Source organism: Polypterus senegalus, unplaced genomic scaffold (genome assembly GCF_016835505.1).
Source record: "Polypterus senegalus isolate Bchr_013 unplaced genomic scaffold, ASM1683550v1 scaffold_4218, whole genome shotgun sequence".
Classification (NCBI taxonomy): domain Eukaryota; kingdom Metazoa; phylum Chordata; class Cladistia; order Polypteriformes; family Polypteridae; genus Polypterus; species Polypterus senegalus.
Genome location: NW_024380680.1, coordinates 1 through 16,074, shown reverse-complemented (window position 1 = coordinate 16,074; position 16,074 = coordinate 1). Strand labels below are relative to the sequence as shown.

Genomic DNA, 16,074 nt, shown 5'->3' with positions numbered 1-16,074 from the left:
AAAATCTTGCTTCCTGAACACTTTTTGGGTATCTCTTATTGATTCTCAGCTGCTCATCATAAAAATCACCTTTCAAGTTCATTGTAATGTATTGTATTATTGTAATTGCCTATTGATTTCCTCACATATTTTAAGTAGACACATACAGTACAACAACTACAACTGGAGTATCTTAGATGATCTAAACATTGTGGCACTGCTACTAAGAGTGCAGCTCAGATACCCCAACTCCTTGGGGTTGTTCCTGCCTTGCACCCTGTGCTTGGATGGCTCCAGCCCACCACCCCCTCCCGCTCTGGATTAAGCAGCCTTGGAAAATGTTATGGTAGTGATATCACCCAAATCCTATTTCATTTGTGAACGGGACTGCCATGCTAAAGAGTTTCATTATATGATTAAACAGAGCTGGCCGCTCCTTCAGAAGAGTGTGGCACATAAACCACTTGTTGTGGCAATAGAAGGTGGCAACATGTCACACACTGGTCACCCATGCAAGTGCGGATTTCACTCTAGTGTGTACACATGACAAGGCTACTGTACCACAGCTACTTATTTCACTTATAAGCCCAGTGTTTGTCATATCTGCATGTCATATAGAATGAGAATCACAAGTCACAGAGGCCCTCAGCAACTTAAAGAATGAACTTGTATACAAACAGTGAGACTGCAAACCCTTCTTAGAAAAGCCATTACTCTAAACGATGTCCTGGGCTATACCCCCCTGAATATCTGTATCAACAGAGCCACCCACAAAATCGCTGACTTCAGAAACAGTGTGTGTTTACAAGAGGGGCTTTATGAACCACCAGCAGATTTTAAAGAAGAGAAGCTGATAAAGAGCAATGCTTCTTACTAATATTCACTTGATGTGGAAGATTAGACATAGTCCTTTAAAATTTCAATGTCGAAAAATACCCTTTGTTCTTTGACATTATGTTAGAAGTGTTATTTCAACTTTAACCGTAATTACAGGCTCATTACTATACTGAAGTGGAGATCATTGCAGGTACCTCTGCATCCCTCAGCTGCTTTTTTTCTGATTAAAGAAGGTTAAACAAAACTAAAATCCATCAATGCTGCTGAATTTTAGTCAGTGTTTCTTTTCCTGAACTTGTTTATTAGGAATGGTAGAGCGTGTGCCATGTGCCTCTGGCATAAAGTTGCAACCAGCTCAGGACAGCCACCCAGGCCATTGCAAAGTAAGACATAAGAAATGAACAGCAAAATGGTTGGCTGTAATCTCGCCATTGGTCTTCCAAATACGCTTTTTCCATAGCAGGGTTTCCAGGATCTCCAAGAATAGAAGTCGGTTTTTGATAGGGCAGAGTCGCACATATAGAGTCAACAAATCAATGGCAGCAAGGAAGCACAAGGAGAACACGCACAATGTGCACAAAAATTCAGCTTGATGGAGGAACTCTAGCTGTTTCACCCAGATTTCCTCTTAAATTAAACAACTTTAACTCCTATCATTGAGTAGTAAGGCAGTGGCACACTAGTCAGCACTCCTTCCTACACAGCTCCTGAGTCCCGGGTTCAAACTGCAGCCTGGACTCTGTATGTGTGCATGAGTTTCTCTATCATGTCCTAGAGATAATCATGTCTGTATGACTTGTAGGTGTGTGCATTAGCATGAACAGATTGGATATACAGGGAATTAAACATCCAGTCATATGATTTAAATAAAATAAACATAAATAAAAATTTTGCATGTGGAAAAAGTTAAGTCCACTACCTCAAATATTTAAAATTGCAACCAGTTGCAGCTGATGAAGTGCTCCCATCATTAGAGAGGATCTCTCTCTTCCCGTGCGGTCTTAGTTTAAACCTCAGACATTGAGTTTGGTTTACTCTTTCTTGATGAAGTGTGTGTAAGAATAACACTATATGAATGTAAAGAATTATTATTATTATTAATCGCCATGACTAACTGTAAAGGGCTTCAGAAAGATGGTTATAGATGCTCATGAGTCTAGAAAGGAATTCAGAATGATCTCCAAACAACTGGAAATTAACCATTGATTAAATGAAAACCTGCAGTGTGAGGGGGGGCTTCCAGGAGCGAAATCAAGAACCACTTCAATAGTAACATAAAAGTAAGCAAAAGGAGGAAATCAGCTGAACAATATCTGATTTTAAGTAGTGGATTTTAAGACAGGAAAAAAAAATGTTTTATACAGGTATGTAAGTTATTAATTACGTCATCCAGGTAAGTTGTCTTTATCAATTTGTAAATTGTAACTCAGTAAGCACTGAATGAAACAGTTCAATGTAATGTTAATTTAATTGTTGACTGCATTCATGTTACAGATACAAACTGTTCACTCATCTATGCTTTTGCATTTTTGGACGGCTACTGGCAGCTCAGACTCATAAATAAAATGAATGAGTGATGAACAGAATAACAATCAGAACAGAGAGACCGTTCCGTTACATTTACCATTTACACCAGCATGTGTCGTGTTCGATCCATTCACTTTCTGAATCCACTTCCGCAGCTGATGGGCACTGAACCGGGACAAGCCTTGGAGAGAACGCGGCACGCCGCTGTCATCAGTTCACCTGACTGCACACGGTGGGGTAAACTATAAAAGCCAACCCGGTAAAAGGGTGGCAAGAGCATCGAATAGATGCAGAAAATCGAAATTAACAGGCATCTCGACTGCACGTGCATTGTATACAATAAAAAAAGGTGTGGGTGGAAATAAGCTAGAATTTAAAAAAAAGTCACGATTTCAAAATAACAAAAAAAAAAAAAAAGAATAAATGATTTGGTTTAAAAGTCATGCGGCCAATGCTTCTAAAGCACCCCAATTTTCTTACGCAGTCTTTGCGCGTTCTGGGTACCTGGGTAGTGAAAATAAGGGCACAAGGAGTGAAGGAGGAGTGGCATCTCTGCATCACGGATTTCTCCCGAGCGCCGTCTGAATGAAAAGGTCATTCATACGCCCCGTGGAAGTCAGTCTAGCACCCCTCCCCCTTCCAGCGCGCGTGCGTGAGCCCGACTGCAAAAGCGAATGGAGAGGACTGCGCGCGCACACGAGTCCAGCCGTCTGCTGCGAGAGCCCAGCGCGCGCCTGTGCACGCACCCCGCCGATTACCAGAAGCAGACACAAGAATGACCTTACGCGCTCTCGCGAGTCGGCAAAAGGCGCTCACTGTTTTCTCCTACATATAAACACTAAGGAGGGGGATAAAATGGGTCAAACGTGCTCATCTGATTCCGAGCCTCTTTAAAATTAGGAGAAGTAAAAAAAATATATATATAGTAGTATGAGTATGTAAGAGGAGGCTAGCCGCCCCGCCCCCACCCATCCCCTCCTTCCGCCTGTCTGCCCGTGTAGCCTTAAGTGCCCCCACCCCCATCTGCCTCAGCAGGCGGCCGTCTACTGGGGGAGGGGAGGGCGGCGCGGCTCGGCGCTCACAGGAATTAAGTTCACTTCGTCTGGGTGTCCGCCTGCTCAGCGCTGCGCGTCTGGCTCGGCACGAAATCGGGCCCGTCTTTTGCATTCCATGCGTGTGCTTGAAAAGAGATGGGGGTCCATCTCTCTCTCCCTCTTTTTTTGGACAAGTGCATAGATCTGCAGAAAGACAGCACCAAAAATAAGCACAGACTCCAGAAATTAGGGTTCAGTTCCAGCTGATTTTATTTCCTTCTTTAAAAAAAGGTTATTTACATAAGTATATCAACAATCTGACAGGCAGTGACTTGACACGAGTAGCTGGCATGTCCCCCCTCCCCCCCAAAGAAACGCTGTTATGGCATGATCATTAGACAAAACAATATTCTACACAGCATATTGCACAGAATGAATGGAAATAAAATATATATTTATATATATATCAAAAGTAATTGAACAACCACCTTAAACGTAATAAAGATGTCTTAAGATCGCTGTTCTAGTGCCTGTCATGTTATATCGCAACAACATACATAAACACACAATCTTCTTTTGCTTATAATACAGACTTAAATGGTCACTTTCTTTTTTCTCTTTTTTTCTCATTATCATTATTTAACACAACAGCTATAAACCTGAATCGGAAATACAAATGCTATTCACCATGCCATAAGATACTAAAACAATTATATTAAGCCGACAAGTAGAAAGGATTAAATATTCAAATACAAGAATGAGAAACGCAGTACATAGCGTGTCGCGAACTCAAATCGGCATCCAGGTAGATCCAGTGGTTCAAACGGCACTTTTTTCCTTTTTTTTTTGCTTTGCAATGTAAAAAAAAAAAGCGCCAAGAAATGATTTTAAAGCTACAGTATGACTTTTTCATGCCGCCTCGGGTAAATCAGACACGTTTTACTCGTAAGGAAGGAATAACATTTTAAAAAAGCCCGAGGTGCAAGATAAGTGAAGTGCTCCGGTTTTTTGAAAAAGCTGATACTGTGTCTTTAAGAAGACGCCTGCAGATTGACTGGTGTGTAAACATTTGGAGGGGAGCGCGATTTCAGGAGAGAGCACACGCTTCCCCCCCAGTCCTTGATCTTAAAATTCGGAAATCCAAAACAGCGGTGGCTAACACCGATTGACACCCCTTTATATTTTTTGTACAAAAATACACTGAGAAAATAATCAAACGTTTCTTCTCTTTTTCCTCTTTTTTGTTTAAAAGTGTCAAAAGTCTACAATTTAAATATAAAAAAAAAATTAAAAGTTAAAACTCTAGCCCTTCGGTGAAGGAGACAAAACGGTGCAGGTATACATAACAAGACCTACCAAACAAATAAAAAAAAATTCAAAAAAAAAAAAAATGTTTGGCCAGTATAAATACAATCCGTATATAAAATGGCATCTGCTTACATTTACAAGGGATAAAATAACGAGGGATGAAACATCGGTGAGGGAGCGAAACACACAGACTGACAAACGAACCGTTCTCGTCACCTAAAAAAAATCTGAGACGTGATCTGAGAAAATTTGGTCCTGAATTGTACATCAAAAGTATAAAGTCCAGCACAGATTTGAGTTGCGTTTGAATCCTAAGGAGTTAATAGAATGAAAAGAAAAAGAGAGCTGGTGATTTCTGTAGGAATCAAACATAGCGCCATCTATCCGGTTTTTTTTTTTTTTTTGTCGTTTAAATAATCCTAACACTAGTTGTAACTGCTCAACAGTCTTTCACAGAAAAGATAACAATATAACATGCTCCTTTTTAATAGAAATCAACCCACCTGCGAAACAACCCACACACACCCGGTTTCGGGAGTAGGGGGCGGGGTGGAAAAAACACTGTCTTTTCTGGTCAATGAAGCCTATTCCTGTACCTGTGAAGTTGCCTGGCTTTCGCCTTTTTGCTTTATTTTATTGTTGCCAAAGAGTTCACCCTCAAAAGTCCCTTTAGAAGCACATCGGTTTAAGTCTGGCGAAGGTCCGTCCGCCTTCTTGTTACGTGCAAATCAATGTCAGGTTTCCAGTTCGTAGCGGGACCCTCCCCGATCGGGTCGCCCTTCATCCTTCTCCCCTTCGTCTTCTTCCTACTCGGCACAGATCGGGACCGCTCGCCGAAATAAAAACGCAAGTTCTCAACTTGCAGTTCGTCGTTGTCGCTTTCTTAATGCCGGACCACCCTTGAGAGACTCGCTTCAGTCTCGAGTTAGGTGTTATTATTATTATTATTATTATATCTTTCTTTTTCTCGTTTAAAAAGTCCCTTTTTAGTGTGAGGGGTTCAAAAACAGTTCAACCAAAATAAGCCAAAGTCCCCCCTCCACTTGCTCAATACGTGAACACCAAGTTAGAGATGGTCGACTCGAGCCAGTCCCCTGAAATCATTTCGCTCACCTCCGGGGTGCAGTAATCGGGGAACTCGAAATGAGATCCGGAACCCGATTCAAAGTTAAAATCCAGGTCTCTGTCCAATGCCGAGGAGCCGAAACTTCCCAAAGACATGTTGTCAAAGCCGGGGCTCGGGTTCAGGTCGAGTAAGTCATCGTCGAGTTCCTCGTCCGAGGACGAGGAGGAGGAGGAATGGGAGGAAGATGCGGAGGAGTGCGAAGCTGAAGGGGTCGGAGAGGATGCCCTCATGTTGGCGTACTGGTGCGCTTCGGACGGGGAGTGAGGTGCCTCGCTGCTGCTGCCGGCCCCGTCTTCGTAGAGGCTCAGAGGATCGCTGGATTCTGCAGAGCTGCTGAGAGTCGGACTGGCCGGCACGGCAACTGCAGAAGAACTCAGCCCGTGGCTGCTACCCCCGAAGATGTAAACCCGCTTCGCCTTCTTCACAGGGATGTGCTTGGCGGCGGACACTGAGCGGGGTTTGTGCAGGGAATAGTGATCTGTCGCGACGGCGTGAGAGCTCTGCCCCGAGAATGCAGTTTTGGAGGCCAGCACGATCTTATGCGGCTTACCGGACGATTTGCCCGCGCTGCTCTTCTTCATTGATGACTTACTGCTACCGTTGGTGCTGCCGCTGCTGCCAGTGCAGCCGTTAGCCTTCTCCACCTTGTCCACCGGCTTAGAGCTGCTCGACTTGACCTTCTTCCGTGGCCGGTACTTGTAGTCTGGGTAGTCTGCCATGTGTTTGAGCCGGAGTCGCTCTGCCTCCCGGATAAACGGGATCTTGTCGCTATCTTTGAGTAGCTTCCAGCGCTTACCCAGTCTTTTAGAAATCTCCGCGTTGTGCATGTCAGGCGACTGCCCCATGATTTTTCGCCTTTCGATCTGCGACCACACCATAAAAGCGTTCATGGGTCGTTTAATGTGTCCGCTGGGGGTTTTACACCAGGCCGGGTCCATTTTATCCCCCGCAGACGCTGTAGACCCAGGAGCCGGGGAGGACGCCATACCCAGGTCCATAGCGCCAGAATCGTTGGACTCTCCTGCCAGCACCGCTTCCATATTTTCAGTGTTGCTGGTTTGCTGTACCATACTTCACTACTTATTAGGATTATTATCTTGCCGAAAGCACCTGCTCAATAAAGTATTGGCAGCTGCACCAAGGAGACTGCCCAAGGCTGGCTTTCTTCAGCTAGTACACCTCCGGAGCTAGTCCAATCAGATGTTCTGGGGAAATTGTAATTAGCCAGTTTTAAATTCGCCAGATAAGCCCGCCGATCTTTAATTAGTCCTGAGTTTGTTCTCTTAGCCTCCTTTTTTGTTCTCTAGTAGCAGACGAGTAGCCCACCAGTAGCGTGGCTAGCAAGAGCAAGTTCCCTTCCCTGTGCAGCAGAATGCGGGGCGCTGCATACGTTTAATTCCAGTTGTCCACTGACCGCGTGTGCGGGCACCGGTCTCTAGTGTGGCTCGCAGAAGCATGCGTGGTGACCGCTCAGCTTGCAACTGATATTCTGGCGTGTTTCGCTCCGCTTTTTTGAGTGTCTGTTCAGGAGATACACGGCACTCTTTTTTTCTTTCTCGCACAGTCTTCCAGTTTAACACAATGCGGGAAGACCTAGCCAGTTGTATAATCCGCCTTCTGTCTGCAACTTGAAGCCGTCTCTTAATTCCGCCTCGCGCAGCTTTATCCTTTCCTACCGCTATTATGGCAAAGCAAAAGAGCCAATCCGCTGCTGTTTCTACCCTGCCTTGCGCGCTGAACACGCCCCTCCAGCTCTCATTGGCTGTTTGGGAATCTAATAATAATCAGCGCGTGCAATGAGGAGCTTTATTTCTGACCTCATTCCAGAATACAGTGAAAACTTGTTTTTTTTTTTAAAGGGACATGGGTACAGTGAAGCACCCTTTCAGTTGTGCAAGGTAATAAATAGCACCCTACAGCTCAGCGTCGTTCCTCTCCACAAGCACGTGAAGGATGTTTAAGTCTTTGTCAAACCTGTGCGCATTCTGCTTGGTAAGAAACGACGTAGACGGACAGACAGCCGCCAAAAGAAAAGTCTATTCTGTAGTAATGCGTAATGCTGAACTGTCATGCAAGTCATGTAAACAGTGGAAGAGCTAGCGTTGTCTAGCTTTATTTCTGAATGATCTACCGCCACACACGCTTCTCATAGCTTTTAAAACTCATCTAGGCAACAATGAAGCGAAACGTCTGCTTGGACGCTGCTCTTACTCCGACACTGACTCGCATGGATGAACTGTCCTGTTGACTCATTGACGTTTTACTATTTTACACATTTCGAGAAGCTCTTTAGTTTCACGTGTTGTTGTAAATCGCACAATGAAAACCTCTACACACTTAAAAAAATCAATGTTTATTACGGATGGCACGGTGTCGCAGTGCATGGCGTACAGCATTCTGTCATCTAGTAAACTAACTGGCTCCTCAGACCTTTAACTTTCAGATTCTAGCCATTAGAACACAAGCCCTATTTTATTATTATTATTATTATTATTATTGTTGTTGTTGTTATTATTCTGCGGTGTCTGTAGAGACCTAGAGTTTCACCCAGCACTTTACAAATATTGTGAGCAGTTTACATCCGTACGATCTGTTTTATTTCTTGGGCTGTAATGGTGTCCTGGTTGCTCCTGCTGATTCTTTTCGAATCCCTTCTTAATGGTACCTAGAACCTCGACCTCCTCAGGCACAACTATGGTACTGATGCCCCACATCCTGCTGATCTCGATCTCCAGATTTTTATTTTGCTTTGTATTTCAGTTTCATTAAGTTAGATATTGTTGTCATCTGGGACTGCTACGTCTATCAGCAGGCATTGCTTCTTCATCTTGTGATGGACCACTATATTCTTCTTCTTCTTCTTCTTCTTCTTCTTCTTCTTATTATTATTATTATTATTATTATTATTATTATTATTATTATTATTATTATTATTATTATTATTATTGATAATTTCAAGTATGTATAAGAGACGCTGAGTAGTTAAATCATCCCTTCAAAGCACTTTGAACCACGGTCCGAACGCTGATTCAGTTCCCGGTAAAAGAAAATCAGCGTTCAACGGCACGGTGCTATAATGTGGAGTTCAAAGTGTGAATACCCCCAGAGACTTCGGTTTGTATTTGCAGTCCAGACATATTGACAGTTTGATTGGTTACACAAAATGGACATACGTCCTTGACTAACTGAAGTCTGAAAACGAATGGACGTTAAATAGTCTTGTAAAGCAAATCGTGATCCTTACCAGTTTTAAGTGATTTGCCATCGTCATCAACCCAAAAATTTAGGTCAAGCAAGGCAGCAGGATAACTTAACGTCTGATTTCAGCTAGTATACCGAGGCGTTATTTTGCTGCTACTTTCAATACAGTGCGCAGTGCAGTATAGGATCTACATTTCTTTGTGTTTATTTACTGTCTGTCGTAATGTTACTTATAAAGTGCTATATTTTATGTCGATTATGTGATTCATGCATTCCTTACTTCCTTCATTGACTGGGTGATGCAGTTATAAAATCTTTGTATAGATTTTTGATCGGTAGAACCTTCTCTGTAAACATTCCCTGTCGATTTTTCATTGAGTTTACCCTCGCTAGTCAAAGCATAATTCTTTTTGGATGGTTCCCGACGTCTGGTCCCTCTCTTGTGACCTGTGCTGCTGAGATAGCCTTCAGTTCCCTAATGTCTTGTACTGGAAAAGTCGAATTCAAAAATGGATGTATGGATGGATGGATGAATGAATGGAGATTAATTATTAAATTCACATGCGCTTCTACAAATCTCAAGGCAGTAGAGATGAAACAGCGGCACAGAAATGTGTGCTCATTGGTAATGAACGCTCGTGCATTTCCCACACACATAGACAGCAGACAAGGATGCGCACTATCAAAGTGTTCTTGCGGTTATTAAGAACTGCTTTAAAGTGTCTGCCTCCAGACGGGCTCCTGCGAGCCGCCTCCACTTGAGCTGAATTCACCTCCCCCCTCAACACACACGCGCGCGCACCCACACGCACGCACGCGATCTGTCTCGAGAGCGCGCACTCACACTCCCACTTACACACTCCACTACCGTCTCTCACTTGTCTCTGCCTATATTATACACTATTGCTTCTCGAGGGATTCACACTGGTATCCCCACCAAACGCCGCCCCATAAACAGCCCTAATTGAAATGTGCTCTCTCTCACCTAGGCATCATTCAAACGTTCATTTTCCCTCACGTCTTTCACAGACACACTCTCTTGTTTGCATTGTCACTGTCTGTCTTGCCCCTCATGCCTCCGCCCCTCCAAACCATTACCTTCTTTATACAGTTTTCTCTGCCAGCCTCTGTACCCACCTCCCCGTCTCCGTTGGATTTGGTAGAAAAAGTCTGCTCTGTAATAAAGCTAAATCCTACACCGCCTTAAAGAAAAGTGGCATTTTAATTAGATTTTCTAGTTTTTACACAGCTTTAACTTGACCGAAATACTCAAAGAGATGCTTCTGATATTTATGCGCCGTTAAAAACATTATTTACATCTGCTTTATCAATTAAGTCTAGATTGCGCTTCCTAGAAAGTTTTGTGTGGTCGATCTCACCGCTAGATGGCAGAGCAGAGCCTCGACAGCAAAAGTGACGGTTGAGTGCGTGTGCAGACTCTTTCTAGCAGGCGAGGTTACATAATGTTACATAAAATAGGATTACTGGTCTGTATGGCGGTGTCGATTTACTTTATACAAATTATACAAATGTTGTGTAGAAAAACATGCCTATAGATATACCTGTGTTGTTACTTATTTTCCAAATGTGATTTTTGTGTGTAATATGCATAAACTGGGAATAAGAAAGGCTCTAGTAAAAAAAAAAAAGCACACTTGAACTGTAATTGATGATTTCATATATTGTACTATAATCGTTATTTATTAATAATGTAATATTGTGACTAAAACCTCTGCGTCTCTCCATTTTCTAAATGTGTTACAGGGAGCTGAAAACAGTCCTGGTGTCCAGCATGTTACAAGGCTATCAGAGGAAACCAGTCAGCGTGGAACACTGTGAGGTCTCCCCTGTATTCAAAATAACGGCTCTAAAATGACACTTAACTGGGTTGTGTGGTTCCACATAGAACCATTACTTGACAAAGATCCATTTAATTCAGGAAAGGATTCTTTACATATGAAATTGTTTCTTTGTGACCAAAATAGACATCTTAAATTTATAGTTGGCAGGGTTCGAACAGATCAAGAAAACCTGAACTGACTCTGTGTGATTGTGTGAAGCAAGAGTTCTTTTAAACTTATGAGCCCGTTGCCATTTCAGAAATCTGTTATCATCTATTCACAGCAATATATGGAACCTGTTATGGATCTAAATAAATAAAGGTTCTTTGTGGACCATTCACCAATATAATAATAATTATTATTATTTATATAGCACCTTTCCCATGCTCAAAGTCCTTCATGGAAATTCAAAATGAACAACAGGACATATACAGCATTGGATACAAGTAACTACTATATAATAAAACACTAAGGTCTGTGTGTCCAGTCCCTCCCAGCAGTCTGATTGGCCAGTTTGGCTTTGGTGTGATTGGTCAATTTGACAAAAGAGGAAGTGAAAGTGTGACAGGCACAAGGAGGAGTAAAGGCATATGGGGTATGCTGAGATAGTCGTCAAATAAGACGGCAAGTATAAAACCCAACAGGAAATGACAAAGGTGCCTCAAAAATAATGACAGAGTCTGAGAAGCAGGCTTTGCGGGAATGTGCTCGAGAAAGGAAGCGCCACGGAAAAGATGTTCACACACATACTGTACCCACGCAAATTCAGAGGAAAGGTGTTAAAGGTACACACAGGGCGAGAGATATCAAATATTATAGCAGTATAATTAAACACTAAAGTCTGTGTGTCCTGACCCTCAGAGAAATATGATTCGCCAGTCTGGCTTTGGTAAGGCAATGAAAGAGGAAGTGCGAGTGTCAGATTCACAAGGACGAGTAAAGCCATGGCCCCAGAGAGTTGCCTTTAAAGATGGAAGGTATAAAAGCAGAAAGACGATCAGAAAGGTGCCTTGAAAATAATAATAGAGTCTGAGAAGCAAGCCTTATGGGAACACAGTCAAGAAAGGGAGTGCCGGTTAAGAGATGTTCAGACACACGCAAATACAGAGGAAAGGCGCTGAAGGTACATGCAGGGCAGGAGATAGCACATACAGGATTTGTAAAAAAAAGTCCATTATCTGTCTTCGAAAGGAACTGTGACTATTATGTGCATAAAATACTAAATAAAGATAAATACAGGAAACACAAAGCTTTTAGTTTTAACAAGAGACAATAAACCAGAATAAAAATAAAAAAAGCATCAAGAAAAAAAACCCAAACAAATAACATTAATTGTGATACAAACACAAATCAATGTGAGGACCTGGACTTAGTGAAAGGGTCAGAATGTCAGGTTAAGCTAAATGTCTTCCTGACCAAATGTGTTTTAAGTTATTTTTTAAAAGAAAGGATCGAGTCGGCTGATCTAATTAATGTAGGAAGTTTGTTCCAAAGTCCTGGCTTTGTAGAGCTGGTGGCTCTGCCACCCATTAGAGCACAGGTTAGTTTGGGGCAAAATGACTTTGCCCTAATTGGTAGACCTTAATGGGTGGACAGGTGAGTAGTGATGGAGGACTTTACTGATGTGGCCATTTAAAGCCTTACAGGTTAGTAATAGATTTTTATGTGATTTTCTATAACAAAGAGGGATCCAGTGATGGTGGAGCAGGATGGCTGTGATGTGCTCACTGTTGCTGGTTCTTGCAGCCAAGTTTTGATTCAACTGGAGCTGTGATAGAAGATTAGAAGGGACACCTGCCAGCAGGGAGTTACAGTAGTCGATGCAAGATGTAATAAAAGCAGGACAAGTTTCTCAGCTTCAGAAAAGAAGAAGAACAAGTGAACATGGGATCTTTTATGGAGTTAATGTAACTTATGTGGGTAGAATCAGAAAGGGAGGAATCAAAAATGACACCAAGATTCTTTGCAGAAGAATGTCAATGGCTCTGTTGGGAACCAAAAGTGGTTCCCTTATGGCACTGCTCTAAGGAACCACTTTAGTTCCTTTATTTTTAACAGCCTAGCTGCAGGTTTATTTGTCATCCTTGAATCATTGGGTGATATGAACCAGTACACTGAAGCATCTTGTGTACTAAGGAGTCTCTCTGGAATTCATGCATCTTCTACATCTTTGGAAATGCATTCACATGAAATGCAATAAATACAACACAGAGCGAGTGAAAACTAAAAAGTCCAAATCAGGAACTTGACCCTTAACTTCACACACTCTGTTTAAAAGAATTTATTTTAAAAACATTATATACAGACGACCCCCAAAATTCATGGGGGTTACGTTCCTAGAGCACCCGTGAATTGTGAAAAACTGCGAATTTTGGATGTGATCAAAAAAATACCTATAATGCCAATTTTTATGGTTTAAACCCTACATATGCCCCCAAAAACACTTAAATTTCATTTCAAACTCAGCTTAATACATTACCCTATAAAAAGAATGTAAAGGTAAACCCGTATACTCTATAGTACTGTACTGCTATGTCTCCCGCAGTGCTAGAATGTAAAATACCAATGTTACTGTACTGTACTGTACAGTAACATTGTACTGTAATTCATGCAAGCATGTTTTCTTTGTTATGGGCTGTTGTTTACTTTGGTATAAGTAAAGTAAATACGTAATAATTTAATTTAATAAAAATATAGTAAAATGTTTGAGTACTGAACAATAATGAATGATATTGATTGAAGATGATGATGATGATAATGAATTAGCTGTGCATTACGATGAAGGTATGTAATGAAGATAATGACTGCACCGCAAAGCAGAGGATTTACAACTCCTCGGGTGGCTACTGCGTCATAACTTTTTAGTTCCGGGAGCAAATCCAGTAGTTCAACCTTCTCCTGGACTGTGTTAAACTTTTTCTGGCGCATAGGTTAATTGCCAGAAGCCTTAGAAGTAGCAGGAACTTTGTGGCAGCATCTTAGGGCTTTATGAAGAACAAAACGAAAAACACAAGAACGCTCAGCGAAACACTCGATACAGCTACACGCGGTAAACTGTTATGATACGGGAATGCTGGGCTGCATCTGCCGGAGATGCGTCACAGAGCAGCAGCCAATCAGCAGCAAGGAGAAATGAATAACGCTATCGGAATGGCTGCTTTCATCATCACAAGCCGCCTTTTCATCTACAGTTGGTTTGTGCTCTCTCTACAGTACAGTATTGCCACGAAAAAAGCCATTCAAATTTTTTTGTGGTTTCCGCTAACAATTATTAGTTAGGTTCTAAGGAAAAAATCCACAAATGACTGAGGCTGCGAACTCTGAACCGTGACTTTGCGGGGGTCTACTCCAGTCTAAAGGCCATGTCACATTACACAACACTTCCAGTGATTTTCAGTTGCAGACTTAATCTTAGCAAATTGGAGGTATTTTTGATGCTCTACCGTGACATTCTGTCCTGTACTGTAGTTTGATATGCACAGCAACTCAATCCAGCCACTCGGTGACTTACCTCCAAAAAGACCAAACCGATTTCATTTTGTCTTAGGTCGTAGTGTGTGTGTGAGAGTGGACAACCAATGAGCATTCACCCTGAAGTATGTAATGCAGCTCTAAGGAATAAGGAGCATGGATATTTTAGACCTGACAAAGAGAAGAGTGGCTCACCTGTCTGATGTTTTGCGCACCACAATAGAATGGTAAAAAGTTGTGGCTGAACTTGCTGTACCTGTAAAGGCTTCTCACAAAACCAACTCCATCAGGCAGCACATTGTTGGTTCTCAGATAGATGTCAAACTGCAGGAAAGTTGTTACGCAGTTGTCTAATTTGACATACTCTGTGATTTTTAGTCATGTAATCTGACATCCGCCGGCAATGAGATCAACAAGTTTGACATCCGCTCTGATTAGAAGTCACGTATTGTGACATCACCTTACCTTGCAGACTACACTCAGTATCTCTAAATCTCTGTTTCCAATTCTTGGAACATGAGAAACCAGAGCATATCTAGCCAAAATTCATCTTACAAATATACCTCACAGCATAATAAAATAATGGTATTTTTTCTCCAAACATTTATTTTCTGATACTTGAAACTTCAAAGAGAGATAGTGCCTAGTCTGTGAGCACCAACAGAAGACTGGAACTAACCCGTGACATGGGAACACTCTCAGAATCACTCACATCAGTTTCGAATTGCCAACATCTAGAAGGAAATTAGATGTGGTGGGAAATCAGAAGATGTAGAGGGAAAACGAGCAGACATACTGTAGGGGTCATGTCACTCAGACAGTGATGGGGCAAGACTTTGAACCCAGCCTCTTGAGTATGTGAGGTAGTAGCACCAATTCTTAAGACGGTGTGTTGCCCTAATTTTAGTGTAACAAACCAGTACTGTAAGAGAGGACAGCCCTTGATTTATATAAAATATGTCTTACATAAGAAAGTGATGGAAAGAAAGGAAATTCACTACATACATATTCTATCAGTTCATGTTCTGGACAGAGAATAATGAGACAAGTAACAGAAGGGTGAGGACTATGAGCGATAGCACTAATAACGAATTAATGTATAAAGTTAATCTAAGCCAGAGGCTAAATAGCCTTTAAACATAAACCTGCAAGATATAAAGGTCATATAGCTTGGAATGGTGGGGGGTCTGTTTAGGGCGATATTAAAATTAATAACATTCATTGGTGTGTCTGCTGCACCACAAGGAACACCAATTGCAAGTGCAAACTGGACATCTTATAGTGTTGACAAATAACAGAACGTTTTATAGAAGGACCATTTTAGATGGATGATTTTAGGATCTGCAGGATAATAAGAGGAGAAGTCTCCAGATACTACATGAATGTTGAACTGCTATGTAATATTCACATAGCACAGAACAAATGTTTGTGTGCCCCAAAGAGTGCCAGGTCCGCTGTTCTACCTTGGCATGTGGTGCTGGCTCTGGCTTCTGGCAGTTCTGTACTGGAAAAAATGGTTTACAAAATGTGATGGCTGTGCAGTAATAATCAAATAACAAGCTCCATCTCATTTGCTCAAATTCAGGGTCAACAGAGCCAGAGGGTACACATGCACTCAGTGGGCAAATTATTAGAAACACCTGCACACCTGCTGATACTGTACATGAAGTTATCTAGTCAGCCATTCATGTGGCAGCAGCACATAAAGTCATGCAGATACACATCAGGAGCTTCAGTTAATGTTCACATC

At 42.0% G+C, this 16,074-nt stretch overlaps 1 protein-coding gene across 1 annotated transcript; it reads right to left on the bottom strand.

The window, feature by feature from the left end:
• Positions 1-4,215: 4,215 nt before the first annotated feature.
• Positions 4,216-7,468, bottom strand: LOC120520280 (transcription factor SOX-4-like). Its single transcript, XM_039742775.1, has one exon. It carries the CDS (start codon positions 6,879-6,881, stop codon positions 5,733-5,735), a length of 1,149 nt encoding a protein of 382 aa, XP_039598709.1. The 5' UTR covers positions 6,882-7,468; the 3' UTR covers positions 4,216-5,732.
• Positions 7,469-16,074: the final 8,606 nt, after the last annotated feature.